This window comes from Panulirus ornatus, chromosome 36 (assembly GCF_036320965.1).
Source record: "Panulirus ornatus isolate Po-2019 chromosome 36, ASM3632096v1, whole genome shotgun sequence".
NCBI lineage: Eukaryota > Metazoa > Arthropoda > Malacostraca > Decapoda > Palinuridae > Panulirus > Panulirus ornatus.
In genome coordinates this window covers 3,831,346-3,857,977 of record NC_092259.1, presented here as the reverse complement: position 1 = coordinate 3,857,977, position 26,632 = coordinate 3,831,346, and the positions used below count along the sequence as shown (strand labels likewise).

At 41.4% G+C, this 26,632-nt stretch overlaps 1 protein-coding gene across 13 annotated transcripts in view; it reads right to left on the bottom strand.

Moving 5' to 3' along the window:
• LOC139760264 (uncharacterized) overlaps positions 1-26,632 on the bottom strand; it is a 229,306-nt gene that overhangs the window by 12,060 nt on the left and 190,614 nt on the right. For 11 of the 13 annotated variants that reach the window (XR_011715285.1, XM_071683210.1, XM_071683212.1 and 8 more), the window contains 4 exons: positions 24,798-25,014; positions 12,466-12,576; positions 8,561-8,675; positions 8,173-8,390 (listed from right to left, as the gene is read on the bottom strand). Coding sequence is in view for 12 of the 13 variants with exons in the window: in XM_071683210.1 (XP_071539311.1) it covers positions 25,001-25,014 (14 nt within the window). In the remaining variant the exon portion in view is untranslated. The remainder of the gene's footprint in view (positions 1-8,172; positions 8,391-8,560; positions 8,676-12,465; positions 12,577-24,797; positions 25,015-26,632) is intronic. The other 2 variants (XM_071683214.1, XM_071683205.1) reach the window with 1 other exon arrangement.

The window sequence follows — 26,632 nt, the reverse complement described above, 5'->3', positions numbered from 1 at the left end:
ATCATAATGAATTGCTTAATTTTTTTGTAAAAGGTAGCCATTTCTATATAAAGTAATGAAATGCTGCCATCTGTTTCTAAAACATAAGTGGTATACTATGTAAAGGTGAATGTAGTGCCATTACTCATCTCCTACTGCAACCTGAAATAAAGTGCACAACTGAGACAATAATAATAATAATAATATAAAAATGACTAATCAAAGAACCTAAAGCGTGTTTTCTGTACCTCAACTCAGCCTTTAATAACAAAAGAAGAATGGGTGGAAATACTGTCTGGAATATATCAACAGAAATCAAACTGGTTATGAGTCTTTATTTATACATCATTATACTTTGTCACTGTTTCCCGCATTAGAGAGGTAGCACAAGGAAACAGACGAAAGAATGGCCCAACCCACCCACATAAACATGTATATACATACATGTCCACACATGCAAATATACATACCTATACATCTCAATGTATACATATATATATACACACACAGACATATACATATATACACATGTACATAATTCATACTGTCTGCCCTTATTCATTCCCATCGCCATCCCTCCACACATGAAATGACAACCCTCTCCCCCCTGCATGTGCGCAAGGTAGCACTAGGAATCTTATACCATTCAATTCTTTCAGTGCTGGAAAACAACTTCATAGAGTTTCACGGCCAAATGTGAAAGTTTCCTTAAGTTATGAGCCAGGTTAAATTCCAAATTAAACCCTTTCATACTGGGCATGAAAAAAAAATTCTTGACCAAAGGTGGAATTTTCTTGATATTATTTTAAGATCCAGGTTAAATCTTTTTATATGAAGATAAAAATTAAACTAAAAGTTATGGGTCTTACACCACTCAATTCATTTTATGCTGGAAAAAAAAAAACCAGTAAGGGTCTCCAACACGTCCCAGGAATTGCACTGAGCCCTTGGACTGGCCTTGTTTGGCCCTCACAGAAAAAATAAACTAATTGCATATGCATTTACTTACAACTGTGATCCTTCTAATTTTTCTAATAAAAAGAATCATTTACTGAGGTCAGGAGAATTTTTAGTGTTTCAAATCTTGCACATCATTTTCTATTAAAATACAAGAGATTTTACCTTTAAAAGAGATTCTAGCTTAGTGAAGTCTAAGAGATTCTATACCTCAAAGCAAAAGAGATTCTAACCTATTAAAACCCATTATATTCTAGCCTATTAAAATCCATTATATTCTAGCCTATTATAATTAGAGATTCTAGCCCGTTCAATCACAGAAGCACCTCCTCTGTTCAAAGACAAGACATTCTAGCCTTTCAACGTACAGAAATTCTGGCCCGTCACATCTTATTATTCCAAATGGCAGCTCTGCTACACTTGGTTTATACTTCTTATCTGAAGTCAATATTGTAGTCATCTTGAGGGGCTTGTATGTCAACAATGTCTACACATACTACATGGCTGGTTCAAGTCTGTAATAGTCTGTGTATGACCTCAATATTGTTACTTTCGTCCAAAATTTACATATCAGAGCTTGAAAAGGTGGTTCACTGCTTAAGCAATCTCATAAATTTGATATTTCTCCCTCAGGCATTAGTCTTTAAAAAATTAATTCATGTATCACAGATAATACTGTGATTATGAAATATCAATTCTTTACACTTGAGAATGGTTCCATTCCATGTGTAACTTCACACCGGCAAAAAAGGAAACTGAAGAATGGTCTCAGTAAGATTGGTGAAGTCTGAAGAATGGTCTCAGTAAACCTAAAAAGTCAAAGAAATTATCTCAGTAGGCCTGATTAAGTCTGAAGAAATATATACAAGAATTATATTACATACTGGAGTCCACCTGTTATGGAGCCTCTACTGCTGTGCCCACCCCCTTGAGGGAGTTCCAGTTGGAACAGGCAGGAGGAAGTGAAGTGATTTAGATATCTGGGAGTGGACTTAGCAGCAACTGGAACCATGGACGTGGATGTGAGCCACAAGAAATGGGGGAGGGGGCGAAGGTTCTGGGAATGATGAAGAATGTGTGGAAGGAGGGAACGCTACGTTATCTTGGAGAGCAAAAATGGTAAGTTTGAAGGAGCAGTAGTTCCAACAATGTTATATGGTTACGAGGCATGGTCTACAGATAGGGTTGTATGGAAATGGTTGGATGCGTTAGAAATAAAATGTATGAGGACAATATGTGGTGTGAGGTGGCTTGATCGAATAAGTAATGAAAGGGTGAGAGATGTGTGGAAATAAAAAGAGTGTGGTTCAGGAAGCAGAGAGATTGTGTTGGAATGGTTTGGACATATGGAGAGAATGAGTGAGGGAATATTGACAAAGAGGATATGTGTGTCAGAGGTGGAGGGAACAAGGAGGAGTGGGAAACCAAATTGGAGGTGGAAGGATGGAGTGAAAAAATTCTTGAGCAATCAGAGTCTGAACATACAGAGGGGTGAGAGGTGTGCAAGGAATAGACTGAATTAGAATGATGTGGTATACCAGGGTTGATATGCTGTCAATGGACTGAATCAGGGAATGTGAAATGTCTGGGGTAAACCATGGAAAGGTCTGTGGGGCCTGGATGTGGATAGGGAGCTGTGGTATCAGTGCATTACACATGACAGCTAGTGCTACCTTGCTGAACCAGGGGGTAGCAATGCTGTTTCCTGAGGGGTGGGGAAGTGCCAGGAATGGATGAAGGCAAGCATGAATATGTACATGTATATATATGTATATGTCTGTGTATGTGCATGTATATGTGTATATGTTGATATGTATATGAAAACATACTTATATGTGCGTGTATAGGCATATATATATATATATATATATATATATATATATTTTTTTCATACTATTCGCTATTTCCCGCGACAGCGAGGTAGCGTTAAGAACAGAGGACTGGGCCTTTGAGGGAATATCCTCACCTGGACCTCTTCTCTGTTCCTTCTTTTGGAAAATTAGAAAAAAAAAAAAAAAAAAAAAAAAAAAAATATATATATATATATATATATATATATATATATATATATATATATATATATGAATAAGAGCAAGGTTATTAGGTACAGTAGGGTTGAGGGTCAAGTCAATTGGGAGGTGAGTTTGAATGGAGAAAAACTGGAGGAAGTGAAGTGTTTTAGATATCTGGGAGTGGATCTGGCAGCGGATGGAACCATGGAAGCGGAAGTGGATCATAGGGTGGGGGAGGGGGCGAAAATTCTGGGAGCCTTGAAGAATGTGTGGAAGTCGAGAACATTATCTCGAAAAGCAAAAATGGGTATGTTTGAAGGAATAGTGGTTCCAACAATGTTGTATGGTTGCGAGGCGTGGGCTATGGATAGAGTTGTGCGCAGGAGGATGGATGTGCTGGAAATGAGATGTTTGAGGACAATGTGTGGTGTGAGGTGGTTTGATCGAGTAAGTAACGTAAGGGTAAGAGAGATGTGTGGAAATAAAAAGAGCGTGGTTGAGAGAGCAGAAGAGGGTGTTTTGAAATGGTTTGGGCACATGGAGAGAATGAGTGAGGAAAGATTGACCAAGAGGATATATGTGTCAGAGGTGGAGGGAACGAGGAGAAGAGGGAGACCAAATTGGAGGTGGAAAGATGGAGTGAAAAAGATTTTGTGTGATCGGGGCCTGAACATGCAGGAGGGTGAAAGGAGGGCAAGGAATAGAGTGAATTGGAGCGATGTGGTATACCGGGGTTGACGTGCTGTCAGTGGATTGAATCAAGGCATGTGAGGCGTCGGGGGTAAACCATGGAAAGCTGTGTAGGTATGTATATTTGCGTGTGTGGACGTATGTATATACATGTATATGGGGGGGGGGTTGGGCCATTTCTTTCGTCTGTTTCCCTGCGCTACCTCGCAAACGCGGGAGACAGTGACAAAGTATAAAAAAAAAAGAAAAAAAAATATATATTTTTGCTTTGTCGCTGTCTCCCGCGTTTGCGAGGTAGCGCAAGGAAACAGACGAGGAAATGGCCCAACCCACCCCCATACACATGTATATACATACGTCCACACACGCAAAATATACATACCTACACAGCTTTCCATGGTTTACCCCAGATGCTTCATATGCCCTGATTCAATTCACTGACAGCACGTCAACCCCGGTATACCACATCGAGCCAAATCACGCTATTCCTTGCCCTCCTTTCACCCTCCTGCATGTTCAGGCCCCGATCACACAAAATCTTTTTCACTCCATCTTTCCACCTCCAATTTGGTCTCTCACTTCTCCTCGTTCCCTCCACCTCCGACACATATATCCTCTTGGTCAACCTTTCCTCACTCATTCTCTCCGTGTGCCCAAACCATTTCAAAACACCCTCTTCTGCTCTCTCAACCACGTTCTTTTTATTTCCACACATCTCTCTTACCCTTACGTTACTCACTCGATCAAACCACCTCACACCACACATTGTCCTCAAACATCTCATTTCCAGCACATCCATCCTCCTGCGCACAACTCTATCCATAGCCCACGCCTCACAACCATACAACATTGTTGGAACCACTATTCCTTCAAACATACCCATTTTTGCTTTCCGAGATAATGTTCTCGACTTCCACACATTCTTCAAGGCTCCCAGAATTTTCGCCCCCTCACCCACCCTATGATCCACTTCCGCTTCCATGGTTCCATCCGCTGCCAGATCCACTCCCAGATATCTAAAACACTTTACTTCCTCCAGTTTTTCTCCATTCAAACTTACCTCCCAATTGACTTGACCCTCAACCCTACTGTACCTAATAACCTTGCTCTTATTCACATTTACTCTTAACTTTCTTCTTTCACACACTTTACCAAACTCAGTCACCAGCTTCTGCAGTTTCTCACATGAATCAGCCACCAGCGCTGTATCATCAGCGAACAACAACTGACTCACTTCCCAAGCTCTCTCATCCCCAACAGACTTCATACTTGCCCCTCTTTCCAAAACTCTTGCATTCACCTCCCTAACAACCCCATCCATAAACAAATTAAACAACCATGGAGACATCACACACCCCTGCCACAAACCTACATTCACTGAGAACCAATCACTTTCCTCTCTTCCTACACGTACACATGCCTTACATCCTTGATAAAAACTTTTCACTGCTTCTAACAACTTGCCTCCCACACCATATATTCTTAATACCTTCCACAGAGCATCTCTATCAACTGAAGTGCACAGTGGCAAAATGTTTAAAGAACAACTAAATGGGCGATGGACCTTGGGTGAAAGATACTCGAGGGTAATTAGCATGCTTGTGAGCAATGGAATGATAAATACCACTGTTTTCACTGTGGTGGACACTAATGCATCAGCATTATCAAGGAGGGAGGAGGATGAAGTCTTAGGAAGTACAGAAATAATATTGGAAGGCAATTACAATGGCTTGACTCGTACAAGGTCTATGGTTCTCATGAAGTCTACCCCTACATGCTCAAGGAATATGCACATACACTTGCTTGCCAACTTGAAAAACTGGTCAGTAGGCTACTTGAGGAATGGGTAGTTCCAAAGATGTTGAAGGGGACAAATGTTGTGCCTGAATCTCATAAAGTTTAGAAAATCTTGACTACAATTTGGACTCAATAACAAGCTTGAATGTGAAAGACTGGAAAAGGTAATTAAAGCAAAAGAAAGATTACTTGCAAAGATATAGCTTTAACAGATTCAATGCTATCATAGGGAAAGGAATTCATGCATAACAACCAACCTTCTATTTTTTTATATTTTTTTTATTATACTTTGTCGCTGTCTCCCGCGTTTGCGAGGTAGCGCAAGGAAACAGACGAAAGAAATGGCCCAACCCCCCCCCATACACATGTATATACATACGTCCACACACGCAAATATACATACCTACACAGCTTTCCGTGGTTTACCCCAGACGCTTCACATGCCTTGATTCAATCCACTGACAGCACGTCAACCCCGGTATACCACATCGATCCAATTCACTCTATTCCTTGCCCTCCTTTCACCCTCCTGCATGTTCAGGCCCCGATCACACAAAATCTTTTTCACTCCATCTTTCCACCTCCAATTTGGTCTCCCTCTTCTCCTCGTTCCCTCCACCTCCGACACATATATCCTCTTGGTCAATCTTTCCTCACTCATTCTCTCCATGTGCCCAAACCACTTCAAAACACCCTCTTCTGCTCTTTCAACCACGCTCTTTTTATTTCCACACATCTCTCTTACCCTTACGTTACTCACTCGATCAAACCACCTCACACCACACATTGTCCTCAAACATCTCATTTCCAGCACATCCATCCTCCTGCGCACAACTCTATCCATAGCCCACGCCTCGCAGCCATACAACATTGTTGGAACCACTATTCCTTCAAACATACCCATTTTTGCTTTCCGAGATAATGTTCTCGACTTCCACACATTCTTCAAGGCCCCCAGAATTTTCGCCCCCTCCCCCACCCTATGATCCACTTCCGCTTCCATGGTTCCATCCGCTGCCAGATCCACTCCCAGATATCTAAAACACTTCACTTCCTCCAGTTTTTCTCCATTCAAACTCACCTCCCAATTGACTTGACCCTCAACCCTACTGTACCTAATAACCTTGCTCTTATTCACATTTACTCTTAACTTTCTTCTTCCACACACTTTAACCAAACTCAGTCACCAGCTTCTGCAGTTTCTCACATGAATCAGCCACCAGCGCTGTATCATCAGCGAACAACAACTGACTCACTTCCCAAGCTCTCTCATCCCCAACAGACTTCATACTTGCCCCTCTTTCCAACCTTCTAGACCCATAAAAAAAAGTGAACTCCACCCAATTTCAATGATAGTGATAGGAAGAATGTGATCCTGGCCAGAAAGCCTCCAACAATGTACTCAATCTGAATTGATAAAGACAAACAAGCAGGAATAATAGATGGGCTCCTTCACTGGATAGAAAATTACCTTGGTGGAAGGGATCAAAAGATACAATTAAGTGGCAAATCTTTGGAGTGGGCTGGGATCACAAGTGGCATGTTATAGGGCTCAGTCTTGGGCCTGCTGCTGTTCTTTGCATACCATATGTAAAAGATTAGCCTGATGGACTGGAATCTTGCCTAAACATGTTTGCATATGATATTACGAGTCACAAGAGAAACAAGCAAAGATGGTGAGTGAATAATCCTGCACGGTGACGTGTATAAACTTGCAACTTAGACATGGATGATAAGATAAAATTCAAGTATGTGCAAGACAGGATGGAACAGGGTGAAAGGTTTCCATGCAATTATTACCTAATTGAAAATAACAAGTCTACGTGTAAAAGAGAGTTAAGGACCATTGTAGTCTCAGAGGTACTAAAAAGAATTGTGAAAAGGGCAAAACATTTGCTAGCAAATGTAATTATCACATTCAGGTATGTATATGGTTAAAGACTAGTTTGGTAAATTATTCACAAGATATATGTCATACCTAAAGTACATTATGCCTTTAATATCTGGTGACTGCATCAAGAAGCACAAATATCTGATAAAAATAAAAAAGAGAGATGATCAAACTACAATATGAAGCTCAGGACTGCAAACCTGTATGTCATGGAGGTATGGACAGAGAAGGGGGATTTTGATAATTGCATTCAGGTTTCTAAATTAACTTGATACTGACAATGAACAAATCACACATGCAACATCAAGGCAATAACAGAAAGCTTGGCATAAAGTTTATAAAGGATGTTATGTGGAGCTGGTTTACTATTAGGATGGTTGAAATAAAATAACAAAGGTGACTAAATGCCAGCAGATTACAAAGGTCTAAAAGGCTACTCAATGACATAGGAAGTTCAGGAGACAGACCCCATGAATATAGAACTCCAGTCCATCCTGTGCAAATAGGTTTTGTTTGCCAGATATTAACTTTTGTCTACAGAAAGTCCCTTTTCATATATTTAACCCATTTTCCCTTTTAATAATGTTTAGTACTTCTTAAAGCTATATCTCAGAGGGCCATTAATGAATACTTGTGTAATTATCATGCATACTAACCTTTTTATAAGGTACTGATTATACCACTTAAAAAACAACCTAATCATGGTGTAATAGTGCCCAATAACCTATGCATGTCCACAAAATCCGATTATATCTCACATCAGTATTAAGGACAAACCTGCTTCCAGGTTTAACTTGCATGGGTAAAATTGGGTCAGTTCAGTACTAAAACACCTGAAATAGTTACCACAGCAGCCTCGATGATGGCATTCTGGTCTACCCTGACTAGAGTCCGATTGAGTTCCATGAAGTCAAGCCCATTTACTGTTGCAGCAAGGATGTCTCCAGCAATGTGAATGCCACCATGGAGGACCTTCTCACCAGAAATCACCTGGTGCTGGCTGCCATACTTCAATATGAGGTCCAATACAGAAACATTGTTGATTTTATCCACTTCCAGATCACCTGCAAAACCAAAAGTTGTATCCACAGCAATTCAGTCATTGTACATTCATATTACAAAATTCTTATAGTACAGCATATGATCAATTTCTGGAAATTCTATAAAATGCCATACAGTAGATGAAGTACACAGAATACTTTATATAAATTTCTATGTTAAACAAGTTGCTTACCCTCCACTCTGATTGCTTCAAATATGTAAGATGCAGATAATGTTTGGATTCCATCCAGTGTGACCCTGGTAGAAAACTGGTGATCCACATCTTGGCCATCCACTAGTCCAGACACCTGGAACGATGTGGATCTTAAAGAAAAGTAAACTTGTAAAGGTGTAACCTCAATCATAATTTAAGGGTGAATTCTCATAATCCAAAAAAAAAAACTTTTTGCAGCCATTCTACTTTGTTTCACCGTCTGCATAGCGTGGCAGACACCACAGGATTGTTTTGTCCATTGTTGTCATCCCCCAGGAGTCACATTTTAACCTTCAATGTAACTGATAACTTAAGTAAATTTCCTTTAAATTCCCGAATGCTATTTCCTACATTAGCAAAGTGGAGCCAGAAAAATATTTAGAAAGGCTGCATCCAGTCACACCTGCTCTCTTGTTGTCATGTGTTATGCACCGAAGCCACAGCTCCCTATCCATAGCCAGGCCACACAGACTTTCCACAGTTTACCCTAGATGCTGGGGTTTAGTCAACCAACTGCAAAACATTGTTCCAAATCACACTATCCAAAGCATGCTTTTCACCCTCCAGCATGTTCAAGCCCTAGTCACTCAAAATCTTTTTACTCCATCCTCTGATCTCCAGTTTAGTTTCCCCCCATCCGAGAGGTAGCACCAGGAAACAAAGATGGGCCCATCCACATACATAAATACACATACATGTACATATACATACACAGACACATACACACGTACATTTTCATACTTGTTTGCCTTCATCCATTCCTAGCACTACACCACATTTGTTCACACTCAGTCTCAAGCAGATTTCTTTCAGTCTCTAAAGAACTGAATAGCATATGACAAACAACCTTCTTAAATTTTCTTGATCTGCAGCTTTACGTATCAATCAAATTCAGTCTTTGGTCATTAAATTTTACAGTTTTCCAGGACTAAAAGAACCAGGTTTGAGTTTAATTCCACCAATAAAATCTTTTAGCAAGGAATTTGACCTTATTTCTAAAGATAACTAACTTGGACATGAAACTTTCTATTTTTGACATTATTTCCAAACAACTTTTCGAACCACTCTTATTTCACTTGGTAACTACAATGCATTCTTAGCAAAAACTTTCTTGGCTCATTCTTCAAATGCACTCAACCATTTAATTTAGTGTATAGTCAGACTGCTTGAGTAATAATACTTAGTGTATTGAGAGTACAATTATCAAAACATTTCAGTTTACCAATCAAGTGATTTAATTTTGCAATATTGGTAATCTCCAATTACAGAGGTATAAGTTTGTTGAGTATTCCTGGTAAATTATATGGGAGGGTATTGATTGAGAGGGTGAAGGCATGTACAGAGCATCAGATTGGGGAAGAGCAGTGTGGTTTCAGAAGTGGTAGAGGATGTGTGGATCAGGTGTTTGCTTTGAAGAATGTATGTGAGAAATACTTAGAAAAGCAAATGGATTTGTATGTAGCATTTATGGATCTGGAGAAGGCATATGATAGAGTTGATAGAGATGCTCTGTGGAAGGTATTAAGAATATATGGTGTGGGAGGCAAGTTGTTAGAAGCAGTGAAAAGTTTTTATCGAGGATGTAAGGCATGTGTACGTGTAGGAAGAGAGGAAAGTGACTGGTTCTCAGTGAATGTAGGTTTGCGGCAGGGGTGTGTGATGTCTCCATGGTTGTTTAATTTGTTTATGGATGGGGTTGTTAGGGAGGTAAATGCAAGAGTTTTGGAAAGAGGGGCAAGTATGAAGTCTGTTGGGGATGAGAGAGCTTGGGAAGTGAGTCAGTTGTTGTTCGCTGATGATACAGCGCTGGTGGCTGATTCATGTGAGAAACTGCAGAAGCTGGTGACTGAGTTTGGTAAAGTGTGTGGAAGAAGAAAGTTAAGAGTAAATGTGAATAAGAGCAAGGTTATTAGGTACAGTAGGGTTGAGGGTCAAGTCAATTGGGAGGTGAGTTTGAATGGAGAAAAACTGGAGGAAGTGAAGTGTTTTAGATATCTGGGAGTGGATCTGGCAGCGGATGGAACCATGGAAGCGGAAGTGGATCATAGGGTGGGGGAGGGGGCGAAAATTTTGGGAGCCTTGAAGAATGTGTGGAAGTCGAGAACATTATCTCGGAAAGCAAAAATGGGTATGTTTGAAGGAATAGTGGTTCCAACAATGTTGTATGGTTGCGAGGCGTGGGCTATGGATAGAGTTGTGCGCAGGAGGATGGATGTGCTGGAAATGAGATGTTTGAGGACAATGTGTGGTGTGAGGTGGTTTGATCGAGTAAGTAACGTAAGGGTAAGAGAGATGTGTGGAAATAAAAAAGAGCGTGGTTGAGAGAGCAGAAGAGGGTGTTTTGAAATGGTTTGGGCACATGGAGAGAATGAGTGAGGAAAGATTGACCAAGAGGATATATGTGTCGGAGGTGGAGGGAACGAGGAGAAGAGGGAGACCAAATTGGAGGTGGAAAGATGGAGTGAAAAAGATTTTGTGTGATCGGGGCCTGAACATGCAGGAGGGTGAAAGGAGGGCAAGGAATAGAGTGAATTGGAGCGATGTGGTATACAGGGGTTGACGTGCTGTCAGTGGATTGAATCAAGGCATGTGAAGTGTCTGCGGTAAACCATGGAAAGCTGTGTAGGTATGTATATTTGCGTGTGTGGACGTGTGTATGTACATGTGTATGGGAGGGGGTTGGGCCATTTCTTTCGTTTGTTTCCTTGCGCTACCTTGCAAACGCGGGAGACAGCGACAAAGTATAAAAAAAAAAAAAAAATGGTAATCTCCATGAGAAAAAAGTAATTTCATAAAGCTATACAAATAATTTTCATAACTGCTGTATTTTACTAATCACAATCTAAGCAAATCTTTTATAGTTTTTTTCAAAAGAAAATGTGGCACAGAAATAACATGCCCCAATTGAAGGCAATCTTGTATGGAAGAAATAAAGTACAAGGAAAAGTAAATAGAAGTTGAATAGGGCTCTACAAGTGTTTGTAGACCTGACTTTTAAAGGTTTAAATTTTCTGTCGTGAAGAAGGCAAGACAAAGGAGGAAGAGCCATTTGTAAGACGTAGGTATTTTAACACTTACCAAGCGAACAGTCTGTACACATACACTATGGGAAGGAATGGCCTGCTGTGTAGCTTTTATCCAAGCATTTGGAGCAGGAACACATGCAGACTGTTCATGAGAACTGTCACCAAAATAATTCCTGTATCTGTAGGAGAGTGAGAATAGCAACAAAGTGATGGCTGTGAAGAGAGTCAAAGCCAGACAAGTTAATAACACTGAAGGCTTTTAATTCTTCCTCTGTACTAAACAGGTGGAGGAAGAGCCACTAGAGATGTGTATATGAAACCCTTGTAGATGTGATAACTGCTCACAAGAAAAACAATTAGGGCGCCTATACAACATTCCCAGCTTTAGGGAAGCAGAATTTGCCATGTTGATTATGTGGGATTTCTAGGAAAGAGTGGAGTATAAGGCTATTCTCAACATCTTTTTGTTACTCTAGAGTTGAATGGTGGAAGAAATTGCATTAGAAGCACCATTTAATTAACTAGGGTGCTGCTTCTTATCTCTAAGATGCTGCAAAGGTCCAAAATAAGTAGATATATTTTCAGTACGAGAAAGGGAATGAGCATAAGGAGTAGTACATAGGAAGGGTTGAAGTACTGAAAGAGTAAATTAGGTTTGGAATAGATGAAATATTTACCATCATAGAACCTAGATAATTTTTAAAACCATATACAGAAACTTGGGCGGTTATTGCTACTACACACCAGAGTTGTTTCTGCAGATTTTTCAAGTGCCATCTTTATACTAACCTTTCCACCTTACCTTTGTCATTCCCACAAAATATAGAAATATGAAGCTTAGTAAACATGAAATCTCACCAAAAGATCACCAAATATGAAGATGGGGGGCCGTGTAAACGAGGTTGTCTGCTATGATATCATCTCTGGTCTCAACTACCAAGTCACGCACCGTCACGCCACCCACCGACACTAGGTAAAGTAAATTAATTTGGACGATGTAAATTTACAAAATACCACAACTAATATTCAAAAAGTGCTAAAAGTAAAGTTACACCACTTATGGATTTGCTCTCATAAGATACACCTCCCCTATATGGGTGAAGATACTTACTTTAAGTGTTTTGGCAACCAAATGCTACATGAAAAAAGGAATGACCATTCACAGACTTAGTACTTTATATTTTTTTATATTTTTTTTATTATACTTTGTCGCTGTCTCCCGCGTTTGCGAGGTAGCGCAAGGAAACAGACAAAAGAAATGGCCCAACCCCCCCCCCCCATACATACGACCACACACGCAAATATACATACCTACACAGCTTTCCATGGTTTACCCCAGACGCTTCACATGCCTTGCTTCAATCCACTGACAGCACGTCAACCCCGGTATACCACATCGCTCCAATTCACTCTATTCCTTGCCCTCCTTTCACCCTCCTGCATGTTCAGGCCCCGATCCCCCAAAATCATTTTCACTCCATCTTTCCACCTCCAATTTGGTCTCCCTCTTCTCCTTGTTCCCTCCAACTCCGACACATATATCCTCTTGGTCAATCTTTCCTCACTCATCCTCTCCATGTGCCCAAACCACTTCAAAACACCCTCTTCTGCTCTCTCAACCACGCTCTTTTTATTTCCACACATCTCTCTTACCCTTACGTTACTCACTCGATCAAACCACCTCACACCACACATTGTCCTCAAACATCTCATTTCCAGCACATCCATCCTCCTGCGCACAACTCTATCCATAGCCCACGCCTCGCAGCCATACAACATTGTTGGAACCACTATTCCTTCAAACATACCCATTTTTGCTTTCCGAGATAATGTTCTCGACTTCCACACATTCTTCAAGGCCCCCAGGATTTTCGCCCCCTCCCCACCCTATGATCCACTTCCGCTTCCATGGTTCCATCCGCTGCCAGATCCACTCCCAGATATCTAAAACACTTTACTTCCTCCAGTTTTTCTCCATTCAAACTCACCTCCCAATTGACTTGACCCTCAACCCTACTGTACCTAATAACCTTGCTCTTATTCACATTTACTCTTAACTTTCTTCTTCCACACACTTTACCAAACTCAGTCACCAGCTTCTGCAGTTTCTCACATGAATCAGCCACCAGCGCTGTATCATCAGCGAACAACAACTGACTCACTTCCCAAGCTCTCTCATCCCCAACAGACTTCATACTTGCCCCTCTTTCCAAAACTCTTGCATTTACCTCCCTAACCACCCCATCCATAAACAAATTAAACAACCATGGAGACATCACACACCCCTGCCGCAAACCTACATTCACTGAGAACCAATCACTTTCCTCTCTTCCTACACGTACACATGCCTTACATCCTCGATAAAAACTTTTCACTGCTTCTAACAACTTGCCTCCCACACCATATATTCTTAATACCTTCCACACAGCATCTCTATCAACTCTATCATATGCCTTCTCCAGATCCATAAATGCTACATACAAATCCATTTGCTTTTCTAAGTATTTCTCACATACATTCTTCAAAGCAAACACCTGATCCACACATCCTCTACCACTTCTGAAACCACACTGCTCTTCCCCAATCTGATGCTCTGTACATGCCTTCACCCTCTCAATCAATACCCTCCCATATAATTTACCAGGAATACTCAACAAACTTATACCTCTGTAATTTGAGCACTCACTCTTATCCCCTTTGCCTTTGTACAATGGCACTATGCACGCATTCCGCCAATCCTCAGGCACCTCACCATGAGTCATACATACATTAAATAACCTTACCAACCAGTCAACAATACAGTCACCCCCTTTTTTAATAAATTCCACTGCAATACCATCCAAACCTGCTGCCTTGCCGGCTTTCATCTTCCGCAAAGCTTTCACTACCTCTTCTCTGTTTACCAAATCATTTTCCCTAACCCTCTCACTTTGCACACCACCTCGACCAAAACACCCTATATCTGCCACTCTATCATCAAACACATTCAACAAACCTTCAAAATACTCACTCCATCTCCTTCTCACATCACCACTACTTGTTATCACCTCCCCATTTGCACCCTTCACTGAAGTTCCCATTTGCTCCCTTGTCTTACGCACTTTATTTACCTCCTTCCAGAACATCTTTTTATTCTCCCTAAAATTTAATGATACTCTCTCACCCCAACTCTCATTTGCCCTTTTTTTCACCTCTTGCACCTTTCTCTTGACCTCCTGTCTCTTTCTTTTATACATCTCCCACTCAATTGCATTTTTTCCCTGCAAAAATCGTCCAAATGCCTCTCTCTTCTCTTTCACTAATACTCTTACTTCTTCATCCCACCACTCACTACCCTTTCTAATCAACCCACCTCCCACTCTTCTCATGCCACAAGCATCTTTTGCGCAATCTATCACTGATTCCCTAAATACATCCCATTCCTCCCCCACTCCCCTTACTTCCATTGTTCTCACCTTTTTCCATTCTGTACTCAGTCTCTCCTGGTACTTCCTCACACAGGTCTCCTTCTCAAGCTCACTTACTCTCACCACCCTCTTCACCCCAACATTCACTCTTCTTTTCTGAACCCCCATACAAATCTTCACCTTAGCCTCCACAAGATAATGATCAGACATCCCTCCAGTTGCACCTCTCAGCACATTAACATCCAAAAGTCTCTCTTTCGCACGCCTGTCAATTAACACGTAATCCAATAACGCTCTCTGGCCATCTCTCCTACTTACATAAGTATACTTATGTATATCTCGCTTTTTAAACCAGGTATTCCCAATCATCAGTCCTTTTTCAGCACATAAATCTACAAGCTCTTCACCATTTCCATTTACAACACTGAACACCCCATGTATACCAATTATTCCCTCAACTACCACATTACTCACCTTTGCATTCAAATCACCCATCACTATGACCCGGTCTCGTGCATCAAAACCACTAACACACTCATTCAGCTGCTCCCAAAACACTTGCCTCTCTTGATCTTTCTTCTCATGCCCAGGTGCATATGCACCAATAATCACCCACCTCTCTCCATCAACTTTCAGTTTTACCCATATTAATCGAGAATTTACTTTCTTACACTCTATCACATACTCCCACAACTCCTGTTTCAGGAGTATTGCTACTCCTTCCCTTGCTCTTGTCCTCTCACTAACCCCTGACTTTACTCCCCAGACATTCCCAAACCACTCTTCCCCTTGAGCTTCGTTTCACTCAGAGCCAAAACATCCAGGTTCCTTTCCTCAAACATACTACCTATCTCCCCTTTTTTCACATCTTGCTTACATCCACACACATTTAGGCACCCCACTCTGAGCCTTCGAGGAGGATGAGCACTCCCCGCGTGACTCCTTCTTCTGTTTCCCATTTTAGAAAGTTAATACAAGGAGGGGAGGATTTCTGGCCCCCCGCTCCCGTCCCCTCTAGTCGCTTTCTACGACACGCGAGGAATACGTGGGAAGTATTCTTTCACCCCTATCCCCAGGGATAGCATGTTTGATACTATTCAAAACAATTTCCAAAAATCTTCCAGCAAAACAATACTTTATATGACATCAAATAATCTAACAAAACAGTAAAAATAACGATTTAAAAAAAAAAGCCAGCAAAGCCAAAAAAATCTAACCTAACACTGATGTAGGAAATGCATATTAAGGAAGGGCAATTAAATTTGTTTTATTGAAGCAACTGAGGGCATAAGTGTGCAAACTATTTATATAATAATGTGGAGATTGGAACATTTTACCCAAACAGTGAGCGAGTGGTAGAAACTCAGGCTTTGTCTATGGATGACTACACTTTTTCATACTTGGTCGCAGTTTCCTGTATTTGTGAGGCAGTGCCAGGAACAGAAAAAGAAAGGCTACATTCACTCATCCATTCTCTACATGACATGTGCAAAGCACCAAAACCACAGCCTGCACATCTTGCCATGGTTTCCCCCTGCTGTTTCACATGCCCTGGTTCAGTCCGATAAAAGCATGTCAACTGGCTACATTATGTATTTCAAGGTGTGGAAAATTTGACAACTGGTCTGAAAAACAATTATCAACAAGATATTTAGGTTAAGTAGTCTGAATAGATGGTCTATTACAAATACAAAAGATGTAGGTTACTAGTTAAAATGAAACTGATTAAACAGCTTTTTATCAATCATGCAAAGATTTTTTTTATTCTCATTTCATTTATTTTGCTTTGTCGCTGTCTCCCGCGTTAGCGAGGTAGCGCAAGGAAACAGACGAAAGTATGGCCCAACCCGCCCACATACACATGTTTGTACATACACGTCCACACACGCAAATATACATACCTATACATCTCAATGTACACATATATATACACACACAGACATATACATAAATACACATGTACATAATTCATACTGTCTGCCTTTATTTGTTCCCATCGCCACACATGGAATAACAACCCCCTCCCCCCTCATGTGTGCGAGGTAGCGCTAGGAAAAGACACCAAAGGCCCCATTCGTTCACACTCAGTCTCTAGCTGTCATGTAATAATGCACCGAAACCACAGCTCCCTTTCCACATCCAGGCCCCACACAACTTTCCATGGTTTACCCCAGACGCTTCACATGCCCTGGTTCAATCCATTGACAGCACGTCGACCCCGGTATACCACATCGTTCCAATTCACTCTATTTCTTGCACGCCTTTCACCTTCCTGCATGTTCAGGCCCCGATCACTCAAAATCTTTTTCACTCCATCTTTCCACCTCCAATTTGGTCTCCCACTTCTCCTCATTCCCTCCACCTCTGACACATATATCCTCTTGGTCAATCTTTCCTCACTCATTCTCTCCATGTGACCAAACCATTTCAAAACACCCTCTTTTGCTCTCTCAACCACACTCTTTTTATTTCCACACATCTCTCTTGCCCTTACATTACATACTCGATCAAACCACCTCACACCACACATTGTCCTCAAACATCTCATTTCCAGCACATCCACCCTCCTGTGCACAACTCTATCCATAGCCCATGCCTCGCAACCATATAACATTGTTGGAACCACTATTCCTTCAAACATACCCATTTTTGCTTTCCGAGATAATGTTCTCGACTTCCAAACATTCTTCAAGGCCCCCAGGATTTTCGCCCCCTCCCCACCCTATGATCCACTTCCGCTTCCATGGTTCCATCCGCTGCCAGATCCACTCCCAGATATCTAAAACACTTTACTTCCTCCAGTTTTTCTCCATTCAAACTCACCTCCCAATTGACTTGACCCTCAACCCTACTGTACCTAATAACCTTGCTCTTATTCACATTTACTCTTAACTTTCTTCTTCCACACACTTTACCAAACTCAGTCACCAGCTTCTGCAGTTTCTCACATGAACCAGCCACCAGCGCTGTATCATCAGCGAACAACAACTGACTCACTTCCCAAGCTCTCCCATCCCCAACAGACTTCATACTTGCCCCTCTTTCCAAAACTCTTGCATTTACCTCCCTAACCACCCCATCCATAAACAAATTAAACAACCATGGAGACATCACACACCCCTGCCGCAAACCTACATTCACTGAGAACCAATCACTTTCCTCTCTTCCTACACGTACACATGCCTTACATCCTCGATAAAAACTTTTCACTGCTTCTAACAACTTGCCTCCCACACCATATATTCTTAATACCTTCCACACAGCATCTCTATCAACTCTATCATATGCCTTCTCCAGATCCATAAATGCTACATACAAATCCATTTGCTTTTCTAAGTATTTCTCACATACATTCTTCAAAGCAAACACCTGATCCACACATCCTCTACCACTTCTGAAACCACACTGCTCTTCCCCAATCTGATGCTCTGTACATGCCTTCACCCTCTCAATCAATACCCTCCCATATAATTTACCAGGAATACTCAACAAACTTATACCTCTGTAATTTGAGCACTCACTCTTATCCCCTTTGCCTTTGTACAATGGCACTATGCACGCATTCCGCCAATCCTCAGGCACCTCACCATGAGTCATACATACATTAAATAACCTTACCAACCAGTCAACAATACAGTCACCCCCTTTTTTAATAAATTCCACTGCAATACCATCCAAACCTGCTGCCTTGCCGGCTTTCATCTTCCGCAAAGCTTTCACTACCTCTTCTCTGTTTACCAAATCATTTTCCCTAACCCTCTCACTTTGCACACCACCTCGACCAAAACACCCTATATCTGCCACTCTATCATCAAACACATTCAACAAACCTTCAAAATACTCACTCCATCTCCTTCTCACATCACCACTACTTGTTATCACCTCCCCATTTGCACCCTTCACTGAAGTTCCCATTTGCTCCCTTGTCTTACGCACTTTATTTACCTCCTTCCAGAACATCTTTTTATTCTCCCTAAAATTTAATGATACTCTCTCACCCCAACTCTCATTTGCCCTTTTTTTCACCTCTTGCACCTTTCTCTTGACCTCCTGTCTCTTTCTTTTATACATCTCCCACTCAATTGCATTTTTTCCCTGCAAAAATCGTCCAAATGCCTCTCTCTTCTCTTTCACTAATACTCTTACTTCTTCATCCCACCACTCACTACCCTTTCTAATCAACCCACCTCCCACTCTTCTCATGCCACAAGCATCTTTTGCGCAATCTATCACTGATTCCCTAAATACATCCCATTCCTCCCCCTACTCCCCTTACTTCCATTGTTCTCACCTTTTTCCATTCTGTACTCAGTCTCTCCTGGTACTTCCTCACACAGGTCTCCTTCTCAAGCTCACTTACTCTCACCACCCTCTTCACCCCAACATTCACTCTTCTTTTCTGAACCCCCATACAAATCTTCACCTTAGCCTCCACAAGATAATGATCAGACATCCCTCCAGTTGCACCTCTCAGCACATTAACATCCAAAAGTCTCTCTTTCGCACGCCTGTCAATTAACACGTAATCCAATAACGCTCTCTGGCCATCTCTCCTACTTACATAAGTATACTTATGTATATCTCGCTTTTTAAACCAGGTATTCCCAATCATCAGTCCTTTTTCAGCACATAAATCTACAAGCTCTTCACCATTTCCATTTACAACACTGAACACCCCATGTATACCAATTATTCCCTCAACTACCACATTACTCACCTTTGCATTCAAATCACCCATCACTATGACCCGGTCTCGTGCATCAAAACCACTAACACACTCATTCAGCTGCTCCCAAAACACTTGCCTCTCTTGATCTTTCTTCTCATGCCCAGGTGCATATGCACCAATAATCACCCACCTCTCTCCATCAACTTTCAGTTTTACCCATATTAATCGAGAATTTACTTTCTTACACTCTATCACATACTCCCACAACTCCTGTTTCAGGAGTATTGCTACTCCTTCCCTTGCTCTTGTCCTCTCACTAACCCCTGACTTTACTCCCCAGACATTCCCAAACCACTCTTCCCCTTGAGCTTCGTTTCACTCAGAGCCAAAACATCCAGGTTCCTTTCCTCAAACATACTACCTATCTCCCCTTTTTTCACATCTTGCTTACATCCACACACATTTAGGCACCCCACTCTGAGCCTTCGAGGAGGATGAGCACTCCCCGCGTGACTCCTTCTTCTGTTTCCCATTTTAGAAAGTTAATACAAGGAGGGGAGGATTTCTGGCCCCCCGCTCCCGTCCCCTCTAGTCGCTTTCTACGACACGCGAGGAATACGTGGGAAGTATTCTTTCACCCCTATCCCCAGGGATAGCATGTTTGATACTATTCAAAACAATTTCCAAAAATCTTCCAGCAAAACAATACTTTATATGACATCAAATAATCTAACAAAACAGTAAAAATAACGATTTAAAAAAAAAAGCCAGCAAAGCCAAAAAAATCTAACCTAACACTGATGTAGGAAATGCATATTAAGGAAGGGCAATTAAATTTGTTTTATTGAAGCAACTGAGGGCATAAGTGTGCAAACTATTTATATAATAATGTGGAGATTGGAACATTTTACCCAAACAGTGAGCGAGTGGTAGAAACTCAGGCTTTGTCTATGGATGACTACACTTTTTCATACTTGGTCGCAGTTTCCTGTATTTGTGAGGCAGTGCCAGGAACAGAAAAAGAAAGGCTACATTCACTCATCCATTCTCTACATGACATGTGCAAAGCACCAAAACCACAGCCTGCACATCTTGCCATGGTTTCCCCCTGCTGTTTCACATGCCCTGGTTCAGTCCGATAAAAGCATGTCAACTGGCTACATTATGTATTTCAAGGTGTGGAAAATTTGACAACTGGTCTGAAAAACAATTATCAACAAGATATTTAGGTTAAGTAGTCTGAATAGATGGTCTATTACAAATACAAAAGATGTAGGTTACTAGTTAAAATGAAACTGATTAAACAGCTTTTTATCAATCATGCAAAGATTTTTTTTATTCTCATTTCATTTATTTTGCTTTGTCGCTGTCTCCCGCGTTAGCGAGGTAGCGCAAGGAAACAGACGAAAGTATGGCCCAACCCGCCCACATACACATGTTTGTACATACACGTCCACACACGCAAATATACATACCTATACATCTCAATGTACACATATATATACACACACAGACATATACATAAATACACATGTACATAATTCATACTGTCTGCCTTTATTTGTTCCCATCGCCACACATGGAATAACAACCCCCTCCCCCCTCATGTGTGCGAGGTAGCGCTAGGAAAAGACACCAAAGGCCCCATTCGTTCACACTCAGTCTCTAGCTGTCATGTAATAATGCACCGAAACCACAGCTCCCTTTCCACATCCAGGCCCCACACAACTTTCCATGGTTTACCCCAGACGCTTCACATGCCCTGGTTCAATCCATTGACAGCACGTCGACCCCGGTATACCACATCGTTCCAATTCACTCTATTTCTTGCACGCCTTTCACCTTCCTGCATGTTCAGGCCCCGATCACTCAAAATCTTTTTCACTCCATCTTTCCACCTCCAATTTGGTCTCCCACTTCTCCTCATTCCCTCCACCTCTGACACATATATCCTCTTGGTCAATCTTTCCTCACTCATTCTCTCCATGTGACCAAACCATTTCAAAACACCCTCTTTTGCTCTCTCAACCACACTCTTTTTATTTCCACACATCTCTCTTGCCCTTACATTACATACTCGATCAAACCACCTCACACCACACATTGTCCTCAAACATCTCATTTCCAGCACATCCACCCTCCTGTGCACAACTCTATCCATAGCCCATGCCTCGCAACCATATAACATTGTTGGAACCACTATTCCTTCAAACATACCCATTTTTGCTTTCCGAGATAATGTTCTCGACTTCCAAACATTCTTCAAGGCTCCCAGAATTTTCGCCCCCTCCCCCACCCTATGGTTCACTTCCACTTCCATGGTTCCATCCACTGCCAGATCCACTCCCAGATATCTAAAACACTTTACTTCCTCCAGTTTTTCTCCATTCAAACTTCCCTCCCAACTGACTTGACCCTCAACCCTACTGTACCTAATAACCTTGCTCTTATTCACATTTACTCTTAACTTTCTTCTTTCACACACTTTACCAAACTCAGTCACCAGCTTCTGCAGTTTCTTACATGAATCAGCCACAAGTGCTGTATCATCAGCGAACAACAACTGACTCACTTCCCAGGCTCTCTCATCCACAACAGACTGCATACTTGCCCCTCTTTCCAAAACTCTTGCATTCACCTCCCTAACAACCCCATCCATAAACAAATTAAACAACCATGGAGACATCACACACCCCTGCCGCAAACCCACATTCACTGAGAACCAATCACTTTCCTCTCTTCCTACACGTACACATGCCTTACATCCTCAATAAAAACTTTTCACTGCTTCTAACAACTTGCCTCCCACACCATATATTCTTAAAACCTTCCACACAGCATCTCTATCAACTCTATCATATGTCTTCTCCAGATCCATAAATGCTACATACAAATCCATTTGTTTTTCTAAGTATTTCTCACATACATTCTTCAAAGCAAACACCTGATCCACACATCCTCTACCACTTCTGAAACTACACTGCTCTTCCCCAATCTGATGCTCTGTACATGCCTTCACCCTCTCAATCAATACCCTCCCATATAATTTATCAGGAATACTCAACAAACTTATACCTCTGTAATTTGAGCACTCACTCTTATCCCCTTTGCCTTTGTACAATGGCACTATGCAAGCATTCTGCCAATCCTCAGGCACCTCACCATGAGTCATACATACATTAAATAACCTTACCAACCAGTCAACAATACAGTCACCCCCTTTTTTTATAGATTCCACTGCAATACCATCCAAACCTGCTGCCTTGCCGGCTTTCATCTTCCGCAAAGCTTTTACTACCTCTTCTCTGTTTACCAAATCATTTTCCCTAACGCTCTCACTTTGCACACCACCTCGACCAAAACACCCAATATCTGCCACTCTATCATCAAACACACTCAACAAACCTTTAAAATACCCACTCTATCTCCTTCTCACATCACCACTACTTGTTATCACCTCCCCATTTGCGCCCTTCACTGAAGTTCCCATTTGCTCCCTTGTCTTACGCACTTTATTTACCTCCTTCTAGAACATCTTTTTATTCTCCCTAAAATTTAATGATACTCTCTCACCCCAACTCTCATTTGCCCTCTTTTTCACCTCTTGCACCTTTCTCTTGACCTCCTATCTCTTTCTTTTATGCATCTCCCACTCAATTGCATTTTTTCCCTGCAAAAATCATCCAAATGCCTCTCTCTTCTCTTTCACTAATAATCTTACTTATTCATTCCACCACTCACAACCCTTTCTAATCAACCCACCTCCCACTCTTCTCATGCCACAAGCATCTTTTGCGCAATCCATCACTGATTCCCTAAATACATCCCATTCCTCCCCCACTCCTCTTACTTCCATTGTTCTCACCTTTTTCCATTCTGTACTCAGTCTCTCCTGGTACTTCCTCACACAAGTCTCCTTCCCAAGCTCACTTACTCTCACCACCCTATTCACCCCAACATTCACTCTTCTTTTCTGAAAACCCATACAAATCTTCACCTTAGCCTCCACAAGATAATGATCAGACATCCCTCCAGTTGCACCTCTCAGCACATTAACATCCAAGAGTCTCTCTTTCGCGCGCCTGTCAATTAACACGTAATCCAATAACGCTCTCTGGCCATCTCTCCTACTTACATACGTATACTTATATATATCTAGCTTTTTAAACCAGGTATTCCCAATCACCAGTCCTTTTTCAGCACATAAATCTACAAGCTCTTCACCATTTCCATTTACAACACTGAACACCCCATGTATACCAATTATTCCCTCAACTGCCACATTGCTCACCTTTGCATTCAAATCACCCATCACTATAACCCGGTCTCATGCATCAAAACCACTAACACACTCATTCAGCTGCTCCCAAAACGCTTGCCTCTCATGATCTTTCTTCTCATGCCCAGGTGCATATGCACCAATAATCACCCATCTCTCTCCATCAACTTTCAGTTTTACCCATATTAATCGAGAATTTACTTTCTTACATTCTATCACATACTCTCACAACTCCTGTTTCAGGAGTACTGCTACTCCTTCCCTTGCTCTTGTCCTCTCACTAACCCCTGACTTTACTCTCAAGACATTCCCAAACCACTCTTCCCCTTTACCCTTGAGCTTCATTTCACTCAGAGCCAAAACATCCAGGTTCCTTTCCTCAAACATACTACCTATCTCTCCTTTTTTCACATCTTCGTTACATCCACACACATTTAGACACCCCAGTCTGAGCCTTCGAGGAGGATGAGCACTCCCCGCGTGACTCCTTTTTCTGTTTCCCATTTTAGAAAGTTAAAAATACAAGGAGGGGAGGATTTCTGGCCCCCCGCTCCCGATACCTTAAATAAATTGCTGAAGTGGAATTAGGGTAGAGGCTCGCTATGATGGGTAACAAAAAATTGGTAAGAGTATAAAGGATAAGTGGCAACTGGTACAGTACCAGATATTAACAGGATATGTGGCATACATGCTGTAAATATAGCCTTTCACCAAAATATCATAAGAATATACAGCAGAGGTGGTGAGAAGACAGAGCAAGACAAGTGTGACATGCTGTTGTCAAGAGAAAATATGACGAACATGTATAATGTCATCTGAGATTATCTAGGCTTACCAGCATTAAGGTGATCAGCTGTGAATGCATTGACAAATGTCTTTCTACCTCTAATAACAGAGGAACCACCAGAAGTCAGGACAGCTTGGTTTCTTATTTCAGACACATCTACACCATTTACCAGCACCCCTTTGCTGCCTCTACCAGAAAGGGTTGAATTTATCTTGAGATTCCTCACAGTTAGACCTTTTGTGACACTTAAGTCACATTCTATTACCTGCAACACAAATGTACTGTCAAATCAAATGGTTCACTTAGGTTATATTCATATACAAAAATTGCAAATGTCATATGGATCAGAAGAGAGCAACATACCACATCTTCATTCTGAAGAACAGCCAAACGGTACAGCTCATCAATATTCACATTGTTGATGGTATCCACTTTAAGAACACCAATGTATATATCATTAAGGAAATGTACCTTAGATGTTGAAGAAAAAATATACCATAATTGATACAGGAAGCTTGAAAAAATATACATCATTGAAATGCTGCCCATACAGAATACTTCAGGCAGTTAAAAGAACTAATTATACCCCTAAAGATTGGCAAGAAATGTACTGCCCTCATAACTAAAATGTCATAGAAGGTTACTAAAAGGAGAAGCAAGGGGCTGCAAAGATAGATGGAAACCCTCCCTTCCACACATTTCAGTTTCTTCCTTACATTTCAGTTTCTAAAAGTGGTAACAATACAAAAACAAATGCTTGGACTGTGGCGTATGAATGGGCATGGATGTAACCAGGATGAAAGCTATGAAGAGAGAAAGTGTCTGGGAAGAGGAACCTGGATGTTCTAGCTCTGAGGGAAACTAACCTCAAGGGGAAGGATGGTTAGGTTATGTTCAAGCGTTAAATATGAGGGTGAGGGCAAAGAAGAGTATGGCACTTCAGTCAAAGGAGAAGCTGTGGATATGGGTTAAAGAGTGTGAGTAAGAGAGTTCCAGAGTGATGTCGGTAAGAATGATAGTGCACCTGGTACAAATTAGACTTCCATAGTGATGTGTGTAAGGAGCACCTAATTGAAAGAGCAAATTATAGAGGAGTGTGTTTGGGAGCACCAATCTATAAGTACCAATGAGATTATGCTATGATGCCACCTCCTATCACAATCTGTTTGATGTATAATGCTACAATGTTTTTTTTCCACATCAGTCTGTCTGTCTTTAATATTTGTTTGCCATTTTCTGCATTATCTGGGTATCACCAGGAACAAAGGTCCCATTCACTAGCATCCATTCTCTAGCCATCATGTGTAATGCACCAAAACCACAGCCTTCCTATCCACAACTGGCCCCATACACTTTTGTTTATGGGGTCTTTTAGCTCTACAGACTTTTCTCAACGTTTTCTCTTGGAAGTATGGTTGTTGAAATGATCAGTGTGTGTGTGTGTGTGTGTGTGTGTGTGTGTGTAGAAGCACAGAGTGCATTTTGAAGTATGTGGAGAGTTCACTATTAGTAAGGGCAAAGATGGATGTTTGGTGATACAGTAGTCCCAATGGTATGGATTAGAGTTGAGGGCCCTAAACAGAAAGGAACAGAAGACGGGTGTACTGAAAAAAGATGAAGGACAAAATGCAGCACAAGGAGGTTTGATTGTGTGAGGAATGGTAGTGCAAGAGAGGTACAGGGGCACCGAGTGTCAGCACAAGCCCTACAGCAAACAATTTTACTGGGTCCCCTTCCCCTTTTTTTTTCTCCTGTGTATAACAAGTAACTAAAAAAAGATAATAAACAAGAACAGTAATGAGCTCATAAAGCAAAATCACAGCAACAGCCATTTTTATCTCAATTATGCAGTTGGAATAGTTACTATGCAGCCAATGACCAGG